This window comes from Triplophysa dalaica, chromosome 3 (assembly GCF_015846415.1).
Source record: "Triplophysa dalaica isolate WHDGS20190420 chromosome 3, ASM1584641v1, whole genome shotgun sequence".
Lineage (NCBI taxonomy): Eukaryota > Metazoa > Chordata > Actinopteri > Cypriniformes > Nemacheilidae > Triplophysa > Triplophysa dalaica.
The window spans coordinates 3,197,733-3,217,391 of NC_079544.1; the positions used below are offsets into that span (position 1 = coordinate 3,197,733).

Here is a 19,659-nt window from a genome sequence, read left to right on the forward strand (position 1 = left end):
CAAAATTTAAATAATTTTGTGATGTATTTTATTCTTCTCTACATCATTTTAATATGTTCAAATTATAGAGCCTAAAATGTAAACTAATTATATGAGAGGAAATAAAAAAAGCAACTTAAAGCCCACTGCTTTTAGTTTTTTTTAAATATATGCACACATCTATTGATTTAATGCTTTCCTAAAATGTAAACCTTGATCTCACATAGTGTGAGACCACATAAGGGTTAATTTCCATGCTTCTAATACAGAAACACTGACTGTTAAAAAAGGAAGTGCCACGAATGAGCCACATATTTTTTAAGCATTAAAACATAAAGATTATGTTTATTAAAGCCTAAAGATAAGTCATTATTAAAGTTATAATACGATGACTTTACGGCTTATTTACATTATATTACTGAGAGTGAGAAGATTTGTTTACTCACATGATTGATCTTTGTGTTATCAAACTGGTTGTATGATAACTGAGAAAGTTCAGATTTATTTTATAAAAGCCTAGTTTGCCCTCCTGTGGTGAAGGTTGATTTACTTTTAAGTTACAGATTTGCAGCGCTACAAAACTTTATGAAACTGTATTTGTCTTCACTTGATGTAATCACAGCAGCCCTGATTAAACTTATTATTATTATGCAAAACAATCAATTTAACATCTGCTACGTATTCCTATTCACAGCTCATCCTTATTCTGCCCTCACACATTATCACCATCTGACATATTGCAATTGCGCAAAAGGAAGACATCTTAATCTTGTGATATATATCCGATCATTATTACCTACACCAACAAAAACGTCCATTCGTTGTTTGAATCTAATGATTAGTTTTGATGTAATCACACAGTGATTATCTCGTGAGCACATTCTCTGGGGGAAGAGGTCAGGGGGTCCGTGGTGGTCCTGCAGGGGGTCAATTCTTCATATCAAAATATAAAAAAATGTTTTTTAATACATAGACCTTTAACGATACACAACGTACAATGAACACCTATTTGGCAATATAATAGGCCATCCTTTATTTTGACCTTGCTTGATTTTTTATTATTATTCTTAATAAAGTATATATCATAATATGTCAAATTCTTATTTTTACTGTTAAAATGTTTATATTAGTTATAACAGGCATATACATATATACAATATTAAGCATGGGGTCTCTGTCCCTTTTTCTGCGCTTATCCATCACGGTGTCCTTGATCTGAAACAGACCTCTGCTCTCTCTCAGGTACTTGCCCACACATGTCTCACGGTGATCTTTGCCTCGTGCACACACACGAGGGGCAGTTGTCACCACCAGATGGCATACAGAACCTAAAAAATACCCAACATGACTGTTGTTACTCAAGATTTTCCAAGTAAAACAGCTCTGAGAAATAACTTACGTATTCACTTTTAAAGAAATGTCAATAAAATATTTTCAAAGTCACAAATAAATGCAAACCATACAGACTAATACAACACTTTGCACTTTATTTATTAAACAATAATGCATAAAACAGTGCGATGTAAGCTGTTCTTTCATTTCAGTATTTGTAAATAGTAGCTTATGCATTTTGCATTATTGCACCAGTGAAGACATCACGTCAGACTATTCATCAAAGTCATCTCTCAATATTCATCACACTTGCGAGTTTAAACAAATTGCTTTGCAGGATTTCACGTGAGCGAGTGCGCGCTTGATCGTTTCAGGCAAAGTCAATGGCAGTTGACACAATACATGACACAATAGCAGACTTCAGCCCATAGAAACCTGCAGGCCAGTTAGCGCGAGGTTTCGGCCGAAGTTTCAACCACTCCCACTGCTCCTCGCGCTATAAAACCCACGCGCCTCGACACTGTACGTCAAACACGAGAGAGTATCGTAAAGAGGAGTATCGCTAGAGACGCACTCACTTTCACTCTGGATTACTTTTAATATCTAACAGCTGCACATTCGCTTGGATTTATTACTTGGAGGAATTTTGGTTTCTGAATTAAACTGCAATTCGAGGAAAACATGACTCTGGAAGAAGTTGTTGGATGCAGTAGCACAGACAGAAAGTAAGAAGACCTAAATGTTTCCAAAGAAAGACGTTTTCTATTGTGTTATTTTCATAAGCTAACAATGGTTTATTTTCTTGCAGAATGGAGACAGTGATTGAAGCTCTGGAGGAGCTGCTGGTGGCTGCACAGCAGAAAAACTGTCTGACTGTGGGAGTCTACGAGTCTGCACAACTCATGAACGCGTAAGTGTCCTCTTGGATGTCTGTGCGCTTTCGGTCATGTGAATTGCGAGACTCAACATGAAAACCGAACTGCATTTTAACGGAACTGTGTACTTCCACAGAGATCCAGACAGCGTAGTTTTATGCGTCCTGGCTACCGACGAGGAGGAAGAGAATGACGTCGCGCTCCAGATTCACTTCACGCTGATCCAAGCCTTCTGCTGCGACATTGACATCAACATAGTCCGCGTCTCCGGCATGGGCCGATTGGCACAAGTTCTCGGCGAACCCCTCTCCACAGACGCCAACGCCAACGAACCGAGAGATCTCCACTGCATACTTGTAACTGTAAGTGTTTTTACGCATTGCAAATGCGCTTCAACGCGAACCTATAAATCGTCAAGCGATATGCAGAAGATATGCAATGCTCATGGTGTTTTCTTCTTCATTTAGAACCCTCAAGCCGAGCATCTGAAGCTGAGCGAGGTCGGGAGTTACTGCAAGGAGAGCCGCTGCAGGAACCAGTGGGTGCCCTCCATCGCCCTGCAGGAGCGCTAAGCCACCGCGCGTCGAGGAAAGTTTGAAAGGAAAATTAACGTCGTCCTTCCACAGTCACAAGGACATACTCGTCAGTACACGAGGGAAGTTTCCGAAGCTCCCACCTCCGTGTTTATGGGATTTAAGCGTCAGAGGACACTGGAGACGTTCGTCTGCGCTCCTCCTGCTTCATGAGAGGTGTTATTGGCCTTCGGAGCGAAGGCGCACCAGGGTGGTCGTGTCGCGTATCTAAACGGGACGCGTCAAGGATGCTATAGGGGATATTTCCAGACCGACGCGGCGCTTGGCCGCACTTTGCCCCGCTGGGGGTGGGGGATGTTGTCGAACACATGACTCAGACCTGACTGTCGCAGGTCTGCAGGAGAGAAAGACTTGTGTTTTCAAAAAGAGACTGCTATTTAATGACTGAATCTTACTTTGGTGATTTTATTTATGCATAATATTGATGCCGTTTTAAACAAGTAATATATTTGGTTATTTATGACTTTCCAAATGGTTTTCTCATGAAATAAATTGTATGCTTTATATTTAACAAGTATCCGTTTGCGTTGTTTTTTTATGCTCAGTTTATTGGACAGCGGTGCAGTTGGATTGGGGTCTAAAGGCCAGTGTGACCAGTTATCATTTTCTTAAAGCATCTATGCATGCCGGTAAAATCATAATGTCAACAGACATTCCTTTCAGAGTCTAACAACTGGCATGCGAGATATTTCCTTACCAGCAATGTACACAATGCACAATGAGGAAGAGAGGGATTTTAATGATTCTATGGGACTATTAAGGGGGAATTAGCTGTTTATACTGCTCAGAACCGCAAGTAATGCATTATATCCAGCACTATGTGCACAAGACTGCTTATCTGTTCCGGGAGGGAGGGGGACTTGCAAGGGGAAGTTACATTTACATTGAGGACACAGCTGTTTGAAAAAACACTGTGCTTTCGAAATAAGATCTTTGTGCACATAAGGAAAAGGAGCCATACGGAAATGAAGCTTTTGGAAACTAGATCAGAACAAATCACAAAGAACAATGAATGATAACAAACTTTCCAGTGTACACACATATATTTCTCTAGAAAAGTAAAACGTGTTAAAGTAATACAGTAATGCATCGTAAAATGATTGTATTAATATCACAGCATGGCAGTTATGTTTTTGCATAAATGATAATCCTGTCATCTTTTATCAGATTTACTCACCCTCACGTTGTTCCAAACTTTTTTTATAGAACGTGGGAAACTAAAGAGTTCTGGGGCACCATTAACGACCAAAGTAGTTTTTTTCCCTACTATGGAAGTCTATAGTGCCCCAGATGTTTGGTTACAACCATTCTTCCAAATATCTATCTTTATGTTCAGAACAGCTTGAGAGTGAGTAAATGATGATAGAATTATACAAAATCATTTTTGGGTGAACTGTCCCCTTAAGAAAGTTAGTTAAAACTACAAAACATTTGTATCTTTGGTATGTTTATTATGTGGTTGGCCCTTTACCCGTGATTATATTTACAACTATAGCAGTCCTCTGTATTTGTGCTTCAATGTTTTTATAGGTTTGACATGAAAACCTTTACAAGCATCTCGTTGATCACACGCTCATTCAGCTCAGGGACAAAGTCTTGGCAAGTAGTTTGAGCGTTCTGACTTCACTGACCTTTCCTTTGGTCATAGTGAAAGGTCAGCCTGACTGCGGGCCACAGAAAACATGTGGGAGGAGTCTGCTGAGATCCCATAAGCCAGTGATTCGCAAACCTGTTCCTGGAGAACCACAGCTTTGTCTCCCTTAGCTGGCACACTTCAGTTCATGGATCCCTCACTTAATGAGCTACTGTGTTAGATAAGACAGACACGCAAAATGTGCACAGCAGTGGGTCCCCAGCCAATGTTTGGGAACCACTGACATAACCCATGATTGGTCCATTCACTTTTCACTTGGTAAAAAAATATTAGTTGAGTCGACTTCAAATATTAATGCAACCTATCACAAGCAAGTTTTTGAGTAAACTCAACAAACAAAAACTGAGGTCCACCCTACTGAAAAGATTATGTCTTAAGTCATTAGTTGTCACAACATGGTCAAGTTTACTTAGTGAACAACAGAACAAAATATTTTTTGTTGGCTAAAATGTATTTGTATTTTCCTCCAACAGGACATGTTTTCTGCCTCAACCATTAATCAATTTGTGTCGATTGCATTTCACTGGCCCTGCCCATATGTCAACCAAGGTTCCTCAACCATGGTAACAATCAAACACCATCATTCATTAAAAAAACCTCTAAACACAATAGACAACTAACAGTAACAATGATATAAGCACAAATTAAGCCAGCAAGAACTAAAACACAAATCTTCAAAAGAAAAACAAATAAGAAACACAGAATTGAACATGCTGCAATGCATCTTGGGAACTTTCAAACTATTTCAATACTGTTTGTTCAGAATACTTAGTTTTGTAAGTTGGGCAAACTTTCTGACGCATTTTGGCCAAAACCTTGAGAATCTAAGTACTAATCTATGTTAGAACCATGTTTAGGCTCGTTTTGTTTAGTATACGCAAAACAATCATTTGACTCTTTTAACCAAAAATTCTTTGTTCAAATTACTCATTTATCTTTGTAGAGAGAACATTTTGCAAGTTGGATCATTTACAGGACGAATATACAGTATCTGTCTTTACTGCTGCAATGCATCTTGGGAGCTTTCAAACTCTTTCAATAGTGTTTGTTCAGAATACGCAGTTTTGCAAGTTGGGCAAACTTTCTGACGCATCTTGACCAAAACCTTGGGAATCTAAGAAATAATCTTTGTTAGAAACATGTTTAGGCTCATTTTGTTTAGAATACGCAAAACAATCATTTGACTTCTTTAACATAAAATTCTTTGTTCATGTTACTTATTTATCTTAGTAGGGAGAACATTTTGCAAGTTGGATCATTTACAGGATGAATATAAAGTATCCGTTTTTACCGCACGCAAGGACCCTACAACCTCAATAACGTCTTGCCAAACTCCACCATTCTCCTTTAAACTCCAGTGAAGATGCCTGCCGAGAACTTAGCTGTAACTTTAGTACGACTCAGTGAATAATGTAAGACGGATGCATCTACTGGAATCAACACCAGCTCAGGATCGATCTTTCCTGGAGAACGTACCCTGCTGAGTGGAAAGGCGTGTCTGTTTTTCCACAGAACAGTAATACAGGGGCTGTTCATACATGTGTCTGTGTTTACAATTTCCCCCTTCCAAAAAAACGTCTGGCTCTCGAAAGGTAAAAAACAATGCTGCCATTCAAGAAAGCCAGCAACAATCATCCAAGTCAGAGGGCTCATTGTAATTGCGGGGAAGGATCAGTTAGAGACAGACAGATATACATTATATCCTCATTGTAACAGCCAGTGAGAAGACAATGTTTTCTTCCCCGAGGCTGTCTTCCGAGCACAAAGACGACGTTGACCCGCAGACATGACCAAAGCATGGTGTGTATTCTCTGTAAGTGCTGGAGTGAGCAGCGCACTTCAGGGCTGCTCTGACGTCAAGCCAGAAGGAGAAAATAGAAGAAAAACAGGAACAGAAGGCTGTTTTCCATGGCAGCAATAGCACACCCCTTTCACAATGATGCTGGCTATACTGAGGTAACAGCCAAAGCTATGAATAGTCTGGCTGCGTGTGCTATTCTTAGACTGTCAGGGGCTATATTTGAGCGCGTCAGTGACTATTCACTGAACAGAAAGACGTGAAGAGTAAAAGACATAAAATCTAAATTATGGGTCACCTCGCATCACAGTTAGGATATTTGCAGCACACGAACTGAGAGACAGTCTGTTTTAAAAGGATAGTTCACCCAGACATGCACAATTCTGTCATCGTTTATTTACCCTCTAGTCGGTTCCAGTCAGTATGACTTTCTTTCTTCTGCAGGACACGGAAGAAGATATTTTGAAGAACGCTGGTAACCGAACAATGGCGGCACCCATTGACTTGCATTGCTTTGTGTTCATACAATGTAAGTGAATGGATTGTTCAGTTAACAACATTAAACATCTTATGTGTACTGCAGAAGAAAGAATAATTTTTCAATTGTCACCCAACAGACGCTCTTTTCCTATATTCCAGAAAATATGCCGCACTCCAGATATCTGCATGAATTAAAACACAACATCGTATCAACAAAAAGCCATTGTTCTGTTTTGACATCAACGTAACACATTTAATTGTGTCATGAATCCTCGAGGTTACGGTTGGTCATGTTATTGACCCGGCGTGAAGTTGGTATAGTCATGTGCCGCTGGGTCATCCCGCTACTTCTGACACACTAATGGCCTCATGTGTTCGGCTCAGCCAATGTCAAAGGTCAAGAAATAAAGACCCTCTCATCACTGCCTCCATTATGAAGTTCACTTCAGTGGATGAGTAAACAGATCAGTCACATGATGCAGTGAGTAGTCTGAATGCTCAAATCTGTTTATGCAATTGAGATCGTGAATAGCCTCCAGCAGTGTTTTTGATCTAAATCAGCAGGCCAGCATAGGCTAGAGACTTCTAAGCGTTGTGGTCAAATGGGAACTCGATGAACCTAGGGAGGTTCTCAGCATAATATAGCCAAAGATTACTCACTAGAAGATGACAGGTACAAACCCCTCAGAGATGTTGGTTAAAGGGGTAATTCACCTTCAAGATTCAAATCCTGTCATTATTTACATACCCTCTTGTCATTTCAAAACTGTGTGACTTTCTTTCTTCTGCAAAACACAAAAGAAGATATTTTGAAGAATGATGGAAACAGAAAACCATTGGTCACCATTGACTTGCATTGGTTTTGTGTCCACACAATAGAAGTCAACGGGGAGCAACGGGTTTTGGTTACCAACATTTTTCAAAATATCCCCTTTCGTGTTCTGCGGAAGAAAGAAAGTGAAACGGGTTTGAAATGACAACATGGTGAGTAAATGTTGACAGAATTTTCATTTTGAAGGCGAAATTTTCCTTTTTCACATTTGTTGAGTGTACACATATTGCTGTATCATTAACCATGTCGGTTTGTTTACACACAGAAAATTCTAACGCTGCATCCACCCACCGTTCTCCCTGACGCAATGGGACCCTGTTTATAAACCTAAGGCCACAGACACTCAAATGCATGTCAAACACAGCCCACATTTCCTGGTGTCACCGCATCGAGTTTCCTTTTACGGCAGTGGAGAAAAATGGTCGACAAATATACGGAAGAATGAGCAAAACATAACAGCCGCAAGCCACATCTTTAGAAGCAACAACTTTAGAAGACAGAAGCAACCAATTAAAATGAATACAAACTGCATTGAAGTCACATGGGAACCCTTAAGAAAGTAAAATCAAGGATAGGTAGTCTGCGTTATATCTCAATTCCATTCCATTCCATTTTCTACCGCTTATCCGAACTACCTCGGGTCACGGGGAGCCAGCTCCTATCTCAGGAGTCATCGGGCATCAAGGCAGGATACACCCTGGATGGAGTGCCAACCCATCGCAGGGCACACACACTCACTCATTCACTCACGCACTCACACCCTACGGACAATTTTTTCCAGAGATGCCAATCAACCTACCATGCATGTCTTTGGACCAGGGGAGGAAACCGGAGTACCCGGAGGAAACCCCCGAGGCACGGGGAGAACATGCAAACTCCACACACACAAGTCGGAAGCGGGAATCGAACCCCCCAACCCTGGAGGTGTGAGGCGAACGTGCTAACCACTAAGCCACCGTGCCCCCCTCTCACAAATGTGTCCCTCATAAATGAAAATTCCAGTGTGATTCAAAGCCGGTGTGTGACTCTTTCTTCTGTCAAACACAAACAAAGATATTTTGAAGAATGTTGGTCACCAAACAACAGCGGTATCCATTGACTTGCATTGGTTTTGTGGCTATCCATACAGTGGAAGTCAATGGATACCACCATTGGTTACCAACAATCTTTAAAATATCTTCTTTTGTGTTATGAGGAAGAAATAAAGTCATACGGGTTTAAAATGACAAGGGTGGGTAAATGATGACAAAATTCGTTTTGAGATGAACTATTCCTTTAAGAAAAGATCACACTGAGCTCAGATTAAAAAAAAGTCAATGTGAATGATTTTGATATGAACATTTCTTATAAAATTTACATCATTTTATTTATACAATCTACAGTAATGTAACACCTCCATACTCCTGGTGTATTTTGATAATAGTCCCATTTGTTTCTGTTTCATTTCTCCTATAAGCAAATTTAAGAGAAACATAGGAATGTTAAGTTGATAGTCATTGTTCATACAAAAATCTCAATTGATTAATACAACAAATCTTGTTTATTACATTAAAACAAAACAAACGAAAACTTGACTGAAATCAATATTTATATTTCCTACCGCAAAGCTAATGATATAATGATGTTTTGGAGCAAAGCGTCCTATGTGCTTTCGCACAGTATATTATACTGTCATAACATAGGTTAATTATTGTCTGTATTGTACGTAAAAGCAGAATGGTTATCATACTGTGAAGCCATATTTTATGACTGCTGGGACTATCACTTCTCTGTAAGTGCAAGCCATAACGTGATAAGAGCATTCAGAGGTTCCTCCACTTCCCCTCTGCTCAGGAAACACCATATATGTCTGCTAATGCAGATTCATTCATCTGTGTCTTTACACTGAAGTTTAAAGGGAAAGAGGAAAAACACCGGCTCCAAGTGACTGATAAATTAGCAGAAGTGTCTGACAAAGCCGGTGGGAAGTCATGCACGCGCCCGGCGGCCCAGTGCGTGTAATGCGACTGCACGCGCAGATAAAAGCTCACGTAAACACATGCTGTAATAACTCAGGTGATGTGGGCTGTATAGGTGGTGAAGGGAGACCTTAGAGACAACGTCCAGTTTACAATAACGTGATTACCAATGAGAATGTTTATATAGGTTGTATGCAAGGTTTAACGTGTTGGTATTTTTTAGTATGTAATTTTGACAGGGCTTGATCAGAGCGACTCATTATTTCAGTTGCCTTTCAACTTCCACTAAAAAGCAGGTCTGACTTGAAATGTTGTCCGAAACAAATCCGTCAGTTCTCATATGTGAAAGTAATTATTAGGCTCTTGTTTCCTTTGCAGGAATCAATCAGTCTGGAGCAATCAGCAGTGACGGCCAAACATTACAGGATTCAGGGTCAGAAACACAGTCAGATTTACTCCCACGGGTTTAGCTAAAGCATGTGCAAAGTTTAAAGACCTATTCAGAACGCACAGCCCTGCTCTCGAAAAGATGTCACTAAACAAACTCTGCAAAAAGTGATTCCGTTGTCTCAACAACCATATTGTATTATGTTAAGTAGCTCCTACTTAAAAATAAACAAATTTATAACATTTCTAGCTTAACTTAAAATCCTTTGTTCATGCAACACAAACATATCAATTACAAGAAAAGCTCAAAAGTGTTCATAAAGTGAATGGAAGAATTTGAGTTGTGCAAACTACAGTTAAAATTAAGTAAACCTAGCATACACTTCTAGTGCAATGAACTTAATATTATCAGTACAAATGCTGTGAGGAATACCCATAAGCCCTTGCGCCTGAAAAGTTTGATTCTTCATTCACTTTTGGGGCATTTATATAGATGTTAATAAGTTAATTTAAGATGTATTTAGTGTTATAGATGTTGTTTTGTAGTGAATAATCGTTTTCTGTGAAGTTACCATTCAGGTAGGCTAATTCGTGTTTGCTTTGTGCATAAATCCTGTTCAAAGCATCATATTTCTTACCACAATAAGGAAGACACACATCAGAAATGCAGTATGTTGTGTGCTTCTGTGGAGAATCATTCAATGACTGACATCAAATCAGTCATCAATTATTTTAAAACTGTTTGTTATATTAATATACATGAACATTAAGGTAAATGAATGACATATTTAAGTACAGCCCACATGAGCACTGTAAGTTGATTGAATTTGTACGCTACATCATTTTTTAAGTAAAGAAGGTCAAGCGAACTGATATATCTGTGGAAACGCAACAAAGATTATCTTGTTATTTTAAGTTGAATTTACTTAAAAACCACGATGCAAATGGTGCACGTATATTTTAAGTAAAGTCAATACCTCATTTTTTACAGTGTACACTTTTACTATAAACTGTCATATTCTGTCAACTACTCATCTTCTTTACATGTTTAAAGTATGCATTTAAGTTAAGTAATTCATTTGAATTTCAATGACATTTTTTATGTATTGTTGGATCAAGGATCGTGCATGAGAGTCAGAAAAAGTTTTGTATAAACATTGAACAGTAAACTCTGACAGTCTTATTTGCTCATGCATGGTAAATCAATATATTGTTGTCTGTTTATTGCTCATATTATGCGGTGGAACTTGCCATAAAAGAAATGAAATATTCATGGCGTCCTGTGGCTGATTATACAAACTAAATCATTTAGACTTGTCCGTTGTTTTGTAAAAGATCATTTTTGACACGGCTCGCTCTGGTTACCTAAACTTGTAAAATGACTGTAAAATGTATATATAGTAAAAGATTTCTCATGTTGCCAAAATCCTGTACTGTTCATTATACATTTTATTTATTTATTTTATTAGCTGGTTTAATTATTACACTGTTAAAACATCCCATTAAGACAATAAACAAATAGCATAGTAATAAATAAATACATTTTATTGCTGTCCTTCTGAAACCTCTTATCTCCATATTTTGCGATTCTCATTGTTGGCCATGAATTATTACTATTAGTCACCCCTCAATGTTTGTCACCGCATTTTGTAAATATCTGGACAATAAAAGGTACAAAAAAGTGCTTGTCGACTTTGACTACAATCTAATAGTTTAAAAAGTGCACTAAATTTGGACACACAAGGGTACAGAAGGACAGTGACGATATATAACAATGAAGAAATATTCCAGGAGTTTCAGGCACTAGAATAAAATGTAACATTTTTTTTGTGTTTTTCATGTTATTTTACACCCAACTTGTTGATTTGCAGTTTATTTCTGTAATTCAACATTTTTGAAAACTCTGTCAAACAAAACCATGCAGTTCCATTTAAGTACAGTTTTTTGGCACATTGTTTTCACAATTTTGCTGTTAGCAAACTTTTTTCTTTCTAGTCCTCTTTAAGCATCGAGGTCATCAGATAACCTCGGGTCATTGCGCTCATTGACTCTTTGGAAAGGTTTGAGTGTGCAGGTCATTTTAACAGCGCCTGCTAAGGGCAGACAAAAAGAGAGGGCGGCTTAACTTTGACTTCCTGCTGTTCAGTTGCCCTGAATCATCTTTTAAAAAAAACTGGAAGTGCAAGGGTCAGTGTTTAAAAATAGCTGTCCAAGAGACATAAGGATAAACAAATACAAACATCACACAACAGAAAAACACAGGACAGGCAATACAAACATATCTCATCATATAAATCCCCTCAATGGAACGATTTAAATCTGATGACTCAGTCTTTCGCTATTTCATCCATGTTGTTTGAAGGCAGGGTTGAGCCATGTTTAGGGTATTTTTCAGATTGATTTAGATTTTACGTGAGTGCAGTTTCTGCACATAAGACACTAAATACTGTTCTGCCAAAGTATTTGTCAGGCAATGTCTGAGATAATGTTTATAAGTTGCTCTTTCCTTGTTTAATGCAGTTCTCGATTTCTGTTAAGTATCTTGGCTCATTGTCAAATCGGAGACCATCGTTCAAACTCTGAAAGAGTAATTTTTCTGTCTGACAAAATTGTAAAAAACGTATTCTTCTGTTGCTATCTGAGTCATCATGCTGATGATGTGTGGAAAAAAATATTTACAACGTTCGCAGGAGGCTGTCTGAACATCTCTGACAAACTGGCTCACCGCCAGACGTCTGTATGTGTATCGGTGTCCAGGAGACAGCGGGATCCCTAACAGTTCAAGCTCTAATCGTGCAGTCATCCCAGCGGCTTAACAAACCCTCAGCGGCCCCAGCACACAGTCTCATGTCTGACAGACGGCAGCTAACTGTCTGACTATGTAGGTGGTTTCTGCAATCAAGAGACAAATTGGGTAATAACAATGGAAGTGTCTGTAAAGTCTTTTGGGAGTGTGCATGTGTCTCAGACATTAATATTAAGTCTTTAATGATATATCTGCTTCCTTGTGTTGCTGGTGTAAAACCAATGTCATGGGTTTGATATTTCCAAGAAATACTATTCAGATTTTAAGGGTGTTTTCACACTGTTTTAAGACCTCCCAGGATCTTCATGACACAAATAATGGCTGGAATACAACACAATACTTTTTTAAACTAGACATCATACACTTGAAGAATTTTGAAAGTTTCGGATAGAAACACACTAACTAATGAAATCTGCAGACTGGCACAGACTTTCTGCAACACGTCCAGACTGAGAATCTGGGCAAAATCTGAGCAAAAGTCTTGTAGTGTATAATACCCTCAAAGATATTTAGGTGACATCCGAGAGATTTCTGGTCTCGTCATAGACTTCATGGTTAAAGTTGTTGTCAAGGTCCAGAAAAGTACTAAAGACATCATTTAATTGGTCCATCTGTTATCTGCACTGTTATCTGCATACAAATCGTTTCCAAAATGCAACTGAAGAAAAGTTTCTGTTTTAGTTCATTGTTGTACTTGCACCTCAAGCTACTTCGGATACAAGTCCATTACAAACCAAATGCATTCCTATATATAAATATATTACCAAACTGTGTATAAATCATGAATATTCTGTCATTTTACAGACATAACACATTTAAACATGTCTGGAAAATATCACAGTAAAGTACTAAAATTCTAAGCGTTACTTATTTGGCTATATGGACACATTATTTCCTGCTATCAGACAGGACAAGGTAACAAAACAAGCAGCAAGAAGCCACGTAAGACACTTGTTTACTCTTTCTGAGCTCTCAAGTCACTTTGTTATGTACAGTCTTACCACAGATTCATGAATCTACTGTAATAACACGGCACACCTTCCATTATCTGTGATTTTTGTATTCACACCTCACAGCTATTTTTGTAGGCTTTGTTTTTTGTATCTTGCACATACACAAGACAGCATTTTTATCTTTTTGCTAAAACGTCTCACTTTCCTGACAGAATATTCACACCATGTGTCTAGGTTGCACTATTGCCGGTAAAAGCTCTCAATATTGCAACTTATTCAAGTCCTGGATTCTACAACTTTACGAAAACCTCTTCTCCAGTAAATGTCACATCTTCTGCGTCATCGATTTGTTCACAAGCTAACAGGAAGTGGGCTGTGCACGCTGAGCGGTTCCAGATAAACCATTGCAATGCACGGGAAAAGGGAAGTAGCTCTTCTTGAGGTTAATCCCTGTGAATACAGATGGCTGAAGAGGGACAGAAACCGGCTCGGCAGGGGGCTGAAAAACCTCCACCACTGGTGACAAACATATCCACTTTCAAACTTTCTTGCAGCTCAAATTCACAAGAAAACACTTATCGGGAACATTTAGCAAAACTGTCACATGCAAGATCTAAAATCCTCTTACAGTCAACCAAGGTTAAAGAATGCACTGCTGTGTAAAAATTAACCGACTTAAGCGTCTGTTCACTTTCCGAAACCGGTAGGTAAGAGGGAAAAGGTTGGAATTCAACACCACGTTGCCAGTGATATGCGGCACGACTTGCATTCCAAACATTCCTCACCTCAAAGGTCACTGTGGGCGGCCGGCGTACAGTATACAGAGTACAGAGTACACCCTGAACAGAATAGAAGTACTTAACTGTATGATATGTGACCTGTCACGAGTCTATTACTTCCAAACGGTTTATGTGGCGCGCTTAGCATTTGTGTCACGTATGAGATGACTTTGGTAATTGGCTCATTGCTTGATTTTACTCCTAAACAGCACCCTAAGCTGTTTTAATTGTTTGTTATTTGTCTCTTTTTTCTCAGGTGTGTCAGAACGGCCTGTTATTGCAAGAAATGCTAATCTTAGGAGATCTGCCGATAATCGTTTTATTTACGAACTGCTGGGCACGTTTCTATACACACTTCTGTTGTTAACAACATTTGCACCAAACAAACACTCACATACAATGGCATTTTAGTGCAGTAAATTAGACAGTTTTAGAGAACAGAGTGTTGTGACATTTTTTATAATAATAAAGCTGAAGTCAAAGTGACCATCTGACCATCCCAGCTCAGGCAATTCCATTCCCAACCAAGAGCAATGACGGACTACTTGTCACATTAATGCTTATGTTCTCCTACTTGTAAGTGGCTTTGGACGGAAGCGTCTGCCAAATGAACAAATGTCATAGATGGGATGTCAATCAAAACTTAAGACCAAATTAGACCAAAACAGTTTCAACAAATGAAACTTCATAAATCACAACTAATACGCTCTCCAAATTCTTCATAAATCTTTACAATGCACATTGTGAAAAGCGATATATATATAAAAATACAATTTAAGCTTATTTTGGTGATTTAGCTTTTACACTCAAAATGTGAAAACTTTATTCCCAAGGGCTTCTGTCTAGTTTATTTCTAATAATCATAGTTTTTAGCACGCATTGTGTGCAACTCCAGCATTATGGATGTGACATTTGGAGTCAAAACTTAAAATATATGTTTGAAGAGAATGTATTTAGGAAGTTCTCGCTATTAACATACTATGAACTATTACCTTTTCCCCAATGAACTCTTAATTTCTTGCATATAAATAGTTAGTAAGGTAGTTATTAGGTTTAGGTATTGGATAGGATTAGGGATGTAGAGTTTGGTCATGCAGAATATGTGCTTTAAAAGTACTAAATAACAGCCAATATATCAATAACATGCTAATAACAACTAGTTCATATGTAGAATTGGCCCCTATACTGAAGTGTTACGTGTATTCATTACCTCTATTTACAACCATCTGTTTATATTTGACTAATCCCCTGTCGATAGAGTCCAGACATTATGAGTTTTCTATTTTAAAAGAGGAAAAATAGATTAAAATTAGTTTTAAGAGATTTTTATGATTTTTGCACAGAACCCAAAAATGATTATATTTTTATGTGCCCATTTATATTGAATATATGAATCGTTATGGATGTGACAATCCTGAAAGCAGAATTACCGAACTGTTGAAAATCGTCTTTAAAAACTCTGACACCAATTTAATCCACCAAATATTGGCAACTATCAGTATGGTGAAAGCCTTAAGCATGTTTTTCACAGTAAGGTTGACATTGGCATTGAATGGCATTTGTATGAAATGTGACACAGGTGTGCTCCTGTGAAAAAAGGTGTGACAAAATCTAACTGGTTATCCAAAAGCGTGCAATATCATAAGTCATGAATAGCTTGAGGTTTACGCATTCTTATCATTCTTTATGCATTCCTCTGATGCGGGTGACAAACCAAAGGTTTCAACGCACAAGCCACTGCATGTTTTATTGAACACAATTAGCAACTGTTCTCCATATAGGGTTTCATTTCTAACAGAAACTTCCTGGTATTTTACCGTCTGTGTAAATGATTGACCATGTTCAGAATGCTCCGTATGCTTTATCTCTGAGTTGTCTCTGTTTCAGGACGTGTTGTAAAGCTGACAGAGACTTACCATGTAAGGCTGTAGATTTAGATCGTGGATATCGGACTGAACAGGTTTCCTTTATGAAGCACGCCTCATTATGAAAGAGATTATGAGAGGCCAGATGGATTCCAGTGTGTATAAAATGTTGATTATCGGTTGAGAAGATGACATAAGTATGTCTCGGTCCCAGCGGGGAGACGACTCCTCATTATCTGTTGTCCACCTGATACGCAAGGACAAGATTTAGAGAACATGTTTATGTAAGCATCCATGTGCAGGGACCCAGGGGGCGAACACACTCTCGGCTCACACAGTCTAATCATTTCTTATTACATAATTTAATATCTCATTTTGTTATAAGGTTCCTACTGAAGCCCACCACTGTCAGACAAGGTTAGCCCAGAGTTAATATTACTATTATATAGTTCAGCCCACCCGATGGACTTCTAAGCCACCGTCTTTTTGCTTTTATTTATGCCTCAGCTCAAATCCAAGATAAATGAATTAGGTCTACATTTACTCACATACAGTTATTCAATTAAATTAATTTTTTTTAACACTTTTAGAATTGGCATTTCATCAAAGCACCGAACAAAGTGTATTGTGCTACACATGAATTTGACAGGAAGCTTTCTTCTGTAAACTGCAAACCTTTACATTTTGGAAAATCTGAAAACATTTTGTGACATACTTGTTGGATTACTTTGGTAAGCAAATATCAGTCAGGCGTAAAAAAGCTTGATTTTCCTGAAGAGTTTAAACACTGTAACACTAAGTAGAGAACCCTGACCAATCCGTAGACTTTGTTGTATTTCTGTGAATTAAAATGTACAAACAAGAGGCAATAAGGGATGAATCCTTCGTAGACCATAAAATATTTATTTTATTTGCATTTTTATGTGATTTTATGTATGTGACAATTCACTTACCTGACTATGCTTTAAGAGACATCTGACCTTTAATATGATGAAAACCTTTGATAAAAACTTTGTTCATCTTAAGGTTGGTATTTGCATATCGTGCCCAGAGATATACGAGATCAAGTTTCTTTCCTATGGGGCACAACCAACCTGATCTCACAGGAAAACGCACGGTAGCTACTTTAAACGTGCAAAGTGAATCATGCAAAAATATCCGATGATCAGAAAAAGCGTCGCTGTATGAATCATATCGCATGAAATTTTACGAATGATATTGTACAATTTCTGCGACTTTCCATGAGGTCGTGTTGGCACCACCAATGTAACACTGTCACATTCACTGTCACCAGATTCAATGCGTTTTAAAGGGACACTTCACCCAAAATTGAAGATTCTGTCGATTTCCTCACCCTCAAGTTGTTGTAAACCTGAATAAATGTATTTGTTTTGCTGGACACAAATGAAGATATTTGAAAGAATGTCTGTAACCAAACAGATCTTGTCCCCCATTTACTGCCATTGCATGGAAAATAAACCATACGGAAGTCAATGTGGGGTGAGATCGGTTACAGGCATTCTTCAAAATATCTTTATTTGTGTTCAGCAGAGCATAGAAATTTGGGAAAAATGTGGAACTATCTGAGGTAATCGGAGTAAATGATGACAACATTTTCATTTTTGGGTGAACTGTCCCTTTAAAAAACATAAAAGAAATGTACAATTGATATCTTGCCCATAGTAGGACCTTGTTGCATTTTGATGCATTTGCACAGTTAGCACGTTTACCAGTCAGGGTAGTGTCAAGGTGAGTAAGACATTGTTTTGCCAAAGGCATTAAATGGAGAAAATCCATTTACCTGCATGCCAACCAGAGGAAGGTCTACTGGAAGCACAAGCGATGGAAACTTGTGGAGAAACATTAAGTCAATTAAAATTCCAGAGCCATTTGTTCCATCATCTAGCCATGCCCGTCCTTTACTAATAACTTAGTAATGCATGACTGGTACTAGCCATATCACTGCTAAAGATAGCAGTTCTTCCTGAGGAACCGGGGCAGGACGGCATCGGCTGCCAAAAGCGCATTCTTGTCACGAGACTAAACGCAAGGAGTGTCTAAACGCACACAATGTCAAATATTCACACCGTGTTTCCAGAGGAAATCGTAGGCGAAGCTGGAATGTGGCAGGACAGAAAGTGCAAGTTCTTTTTTCCTCCGCGTGGTTTGTGCAGGACAGACAGACGCTTGGGTACGTCTGCTTTGATCAACTGATAGCGTAATAACAGTTTGTTCTGAACCCGATCAGCTGACGCAAAGCCATCTCCACTACGGCCGCTGATAAGCCAGAAGGTCAGGCCAAGATTCAGCCATGTTGCAGTGCTGTACCATTAACCTTGTTTTTATTAAGAGCGAGCGCATGCTGAACACATACTGTATGTTCTGTAGTTGTAATGAGAGTATGAATCATCATCGCTATTAGTGATACACATGGCGACCCCTTCCGAGCCATGTTGCCAGGCAACATTGCTGAAGACGGAGAGGCATGGGACTGCATGACCTTACCTTGCATCTTAAACCATGTGCATTTGTTTTGCAATACAAATTTGCACTTTAAAGGTACATAACATGAAAGAATATATTTGAACACTGTTGCACACTTTTTCCAGCTGTACTTTATTATTGAGAGAAGTTGCGCAATCCCCGTTTTGTTTTCTCGGTCCAGCAATCGATTTTCCAGCGAACAGGCTGTAGTAAACAAAATGAAAAGCATGCATGCACATGCTCACGGCTCAGTCTTAATCCTTTTAAGACATTAAGCATTGCTTTGCAACACCGAGGTAATGATAGCGACTGTGCCCGAGCAAAACCAACACCTTAAAGTGCAATGCAAAACAACAACAGCCGACAGCGGTCACTGTCATTTTTCCACCACGAAAACACTGCGTCTGCCTCCCGTAATCCCCCTTGCATCTTCTGCCCCACCCTGCTGTGTGTTTTCTCGTGTTTGTAAATAAAGATCTGGATGAAGTCTGGTTTGTTCGGTCCTCCCCTCGGAGGAGCATGCAGTCACCCCAGCCGTTCCCAAGGGTTCGTGCATACCGACAAATTAGGGAAGAGAATGTCCCCGTACACACATTTTTGTGTCCTGTGGTTATCAATGCACACAAACACACACAACTTATGTAACATTTCTAGCTTGATGTACCAGGTCTGTTGTCCTCTTCTGAAAAGAACCCGACCCAGCACTTTCCTTTAGTGTGCACTTGACACATGCTCCGACTACACTCCCTGCATACTCACATGTCAGGGCAGAATACTACAAGAGCGCAGTCACAATCACTCACATGCACCTCCAGGTTGTTTACCGTCCACCTGCTGCTGGTTGGCTGATTCTCCCCTGCAGGCGACTGACACTACAGTTTCTC

The 19,659-nt window shown here is 38.9% G+C and overlaps 1 protein-coding gene across 1 annotated transcript; it reads left to right on the forward strand.

Moving 5' to 3' along the window:
* Positions 1–1,830: 1,830 nt before the first annotated feature.
* On the forward strand, positions 1,831–3,296 carry gadd45bb (growth arrest and DNA-damage-inducible, beta b). Its single transcript, XM_056743982.1, has 4 exons — positions 1,831–2,036; positions 2,120–2,221; positions 2,323–2,548; positions 2,654–3,296. The coding sequence occupies exons 1-4, from the start codon at positions 1,993–1,995 to the stop codon at positions 2,756–2,758; spliced, it is 477 nt and encodes a 158-aa protein (XP_056599960.1). The 5' UTR covers positions 1,831–1,992; the 3' UTR covers positions 2,759–3,296.
* Positions 3,297–19,659: the final 16,363 nt, after the last annotated feature.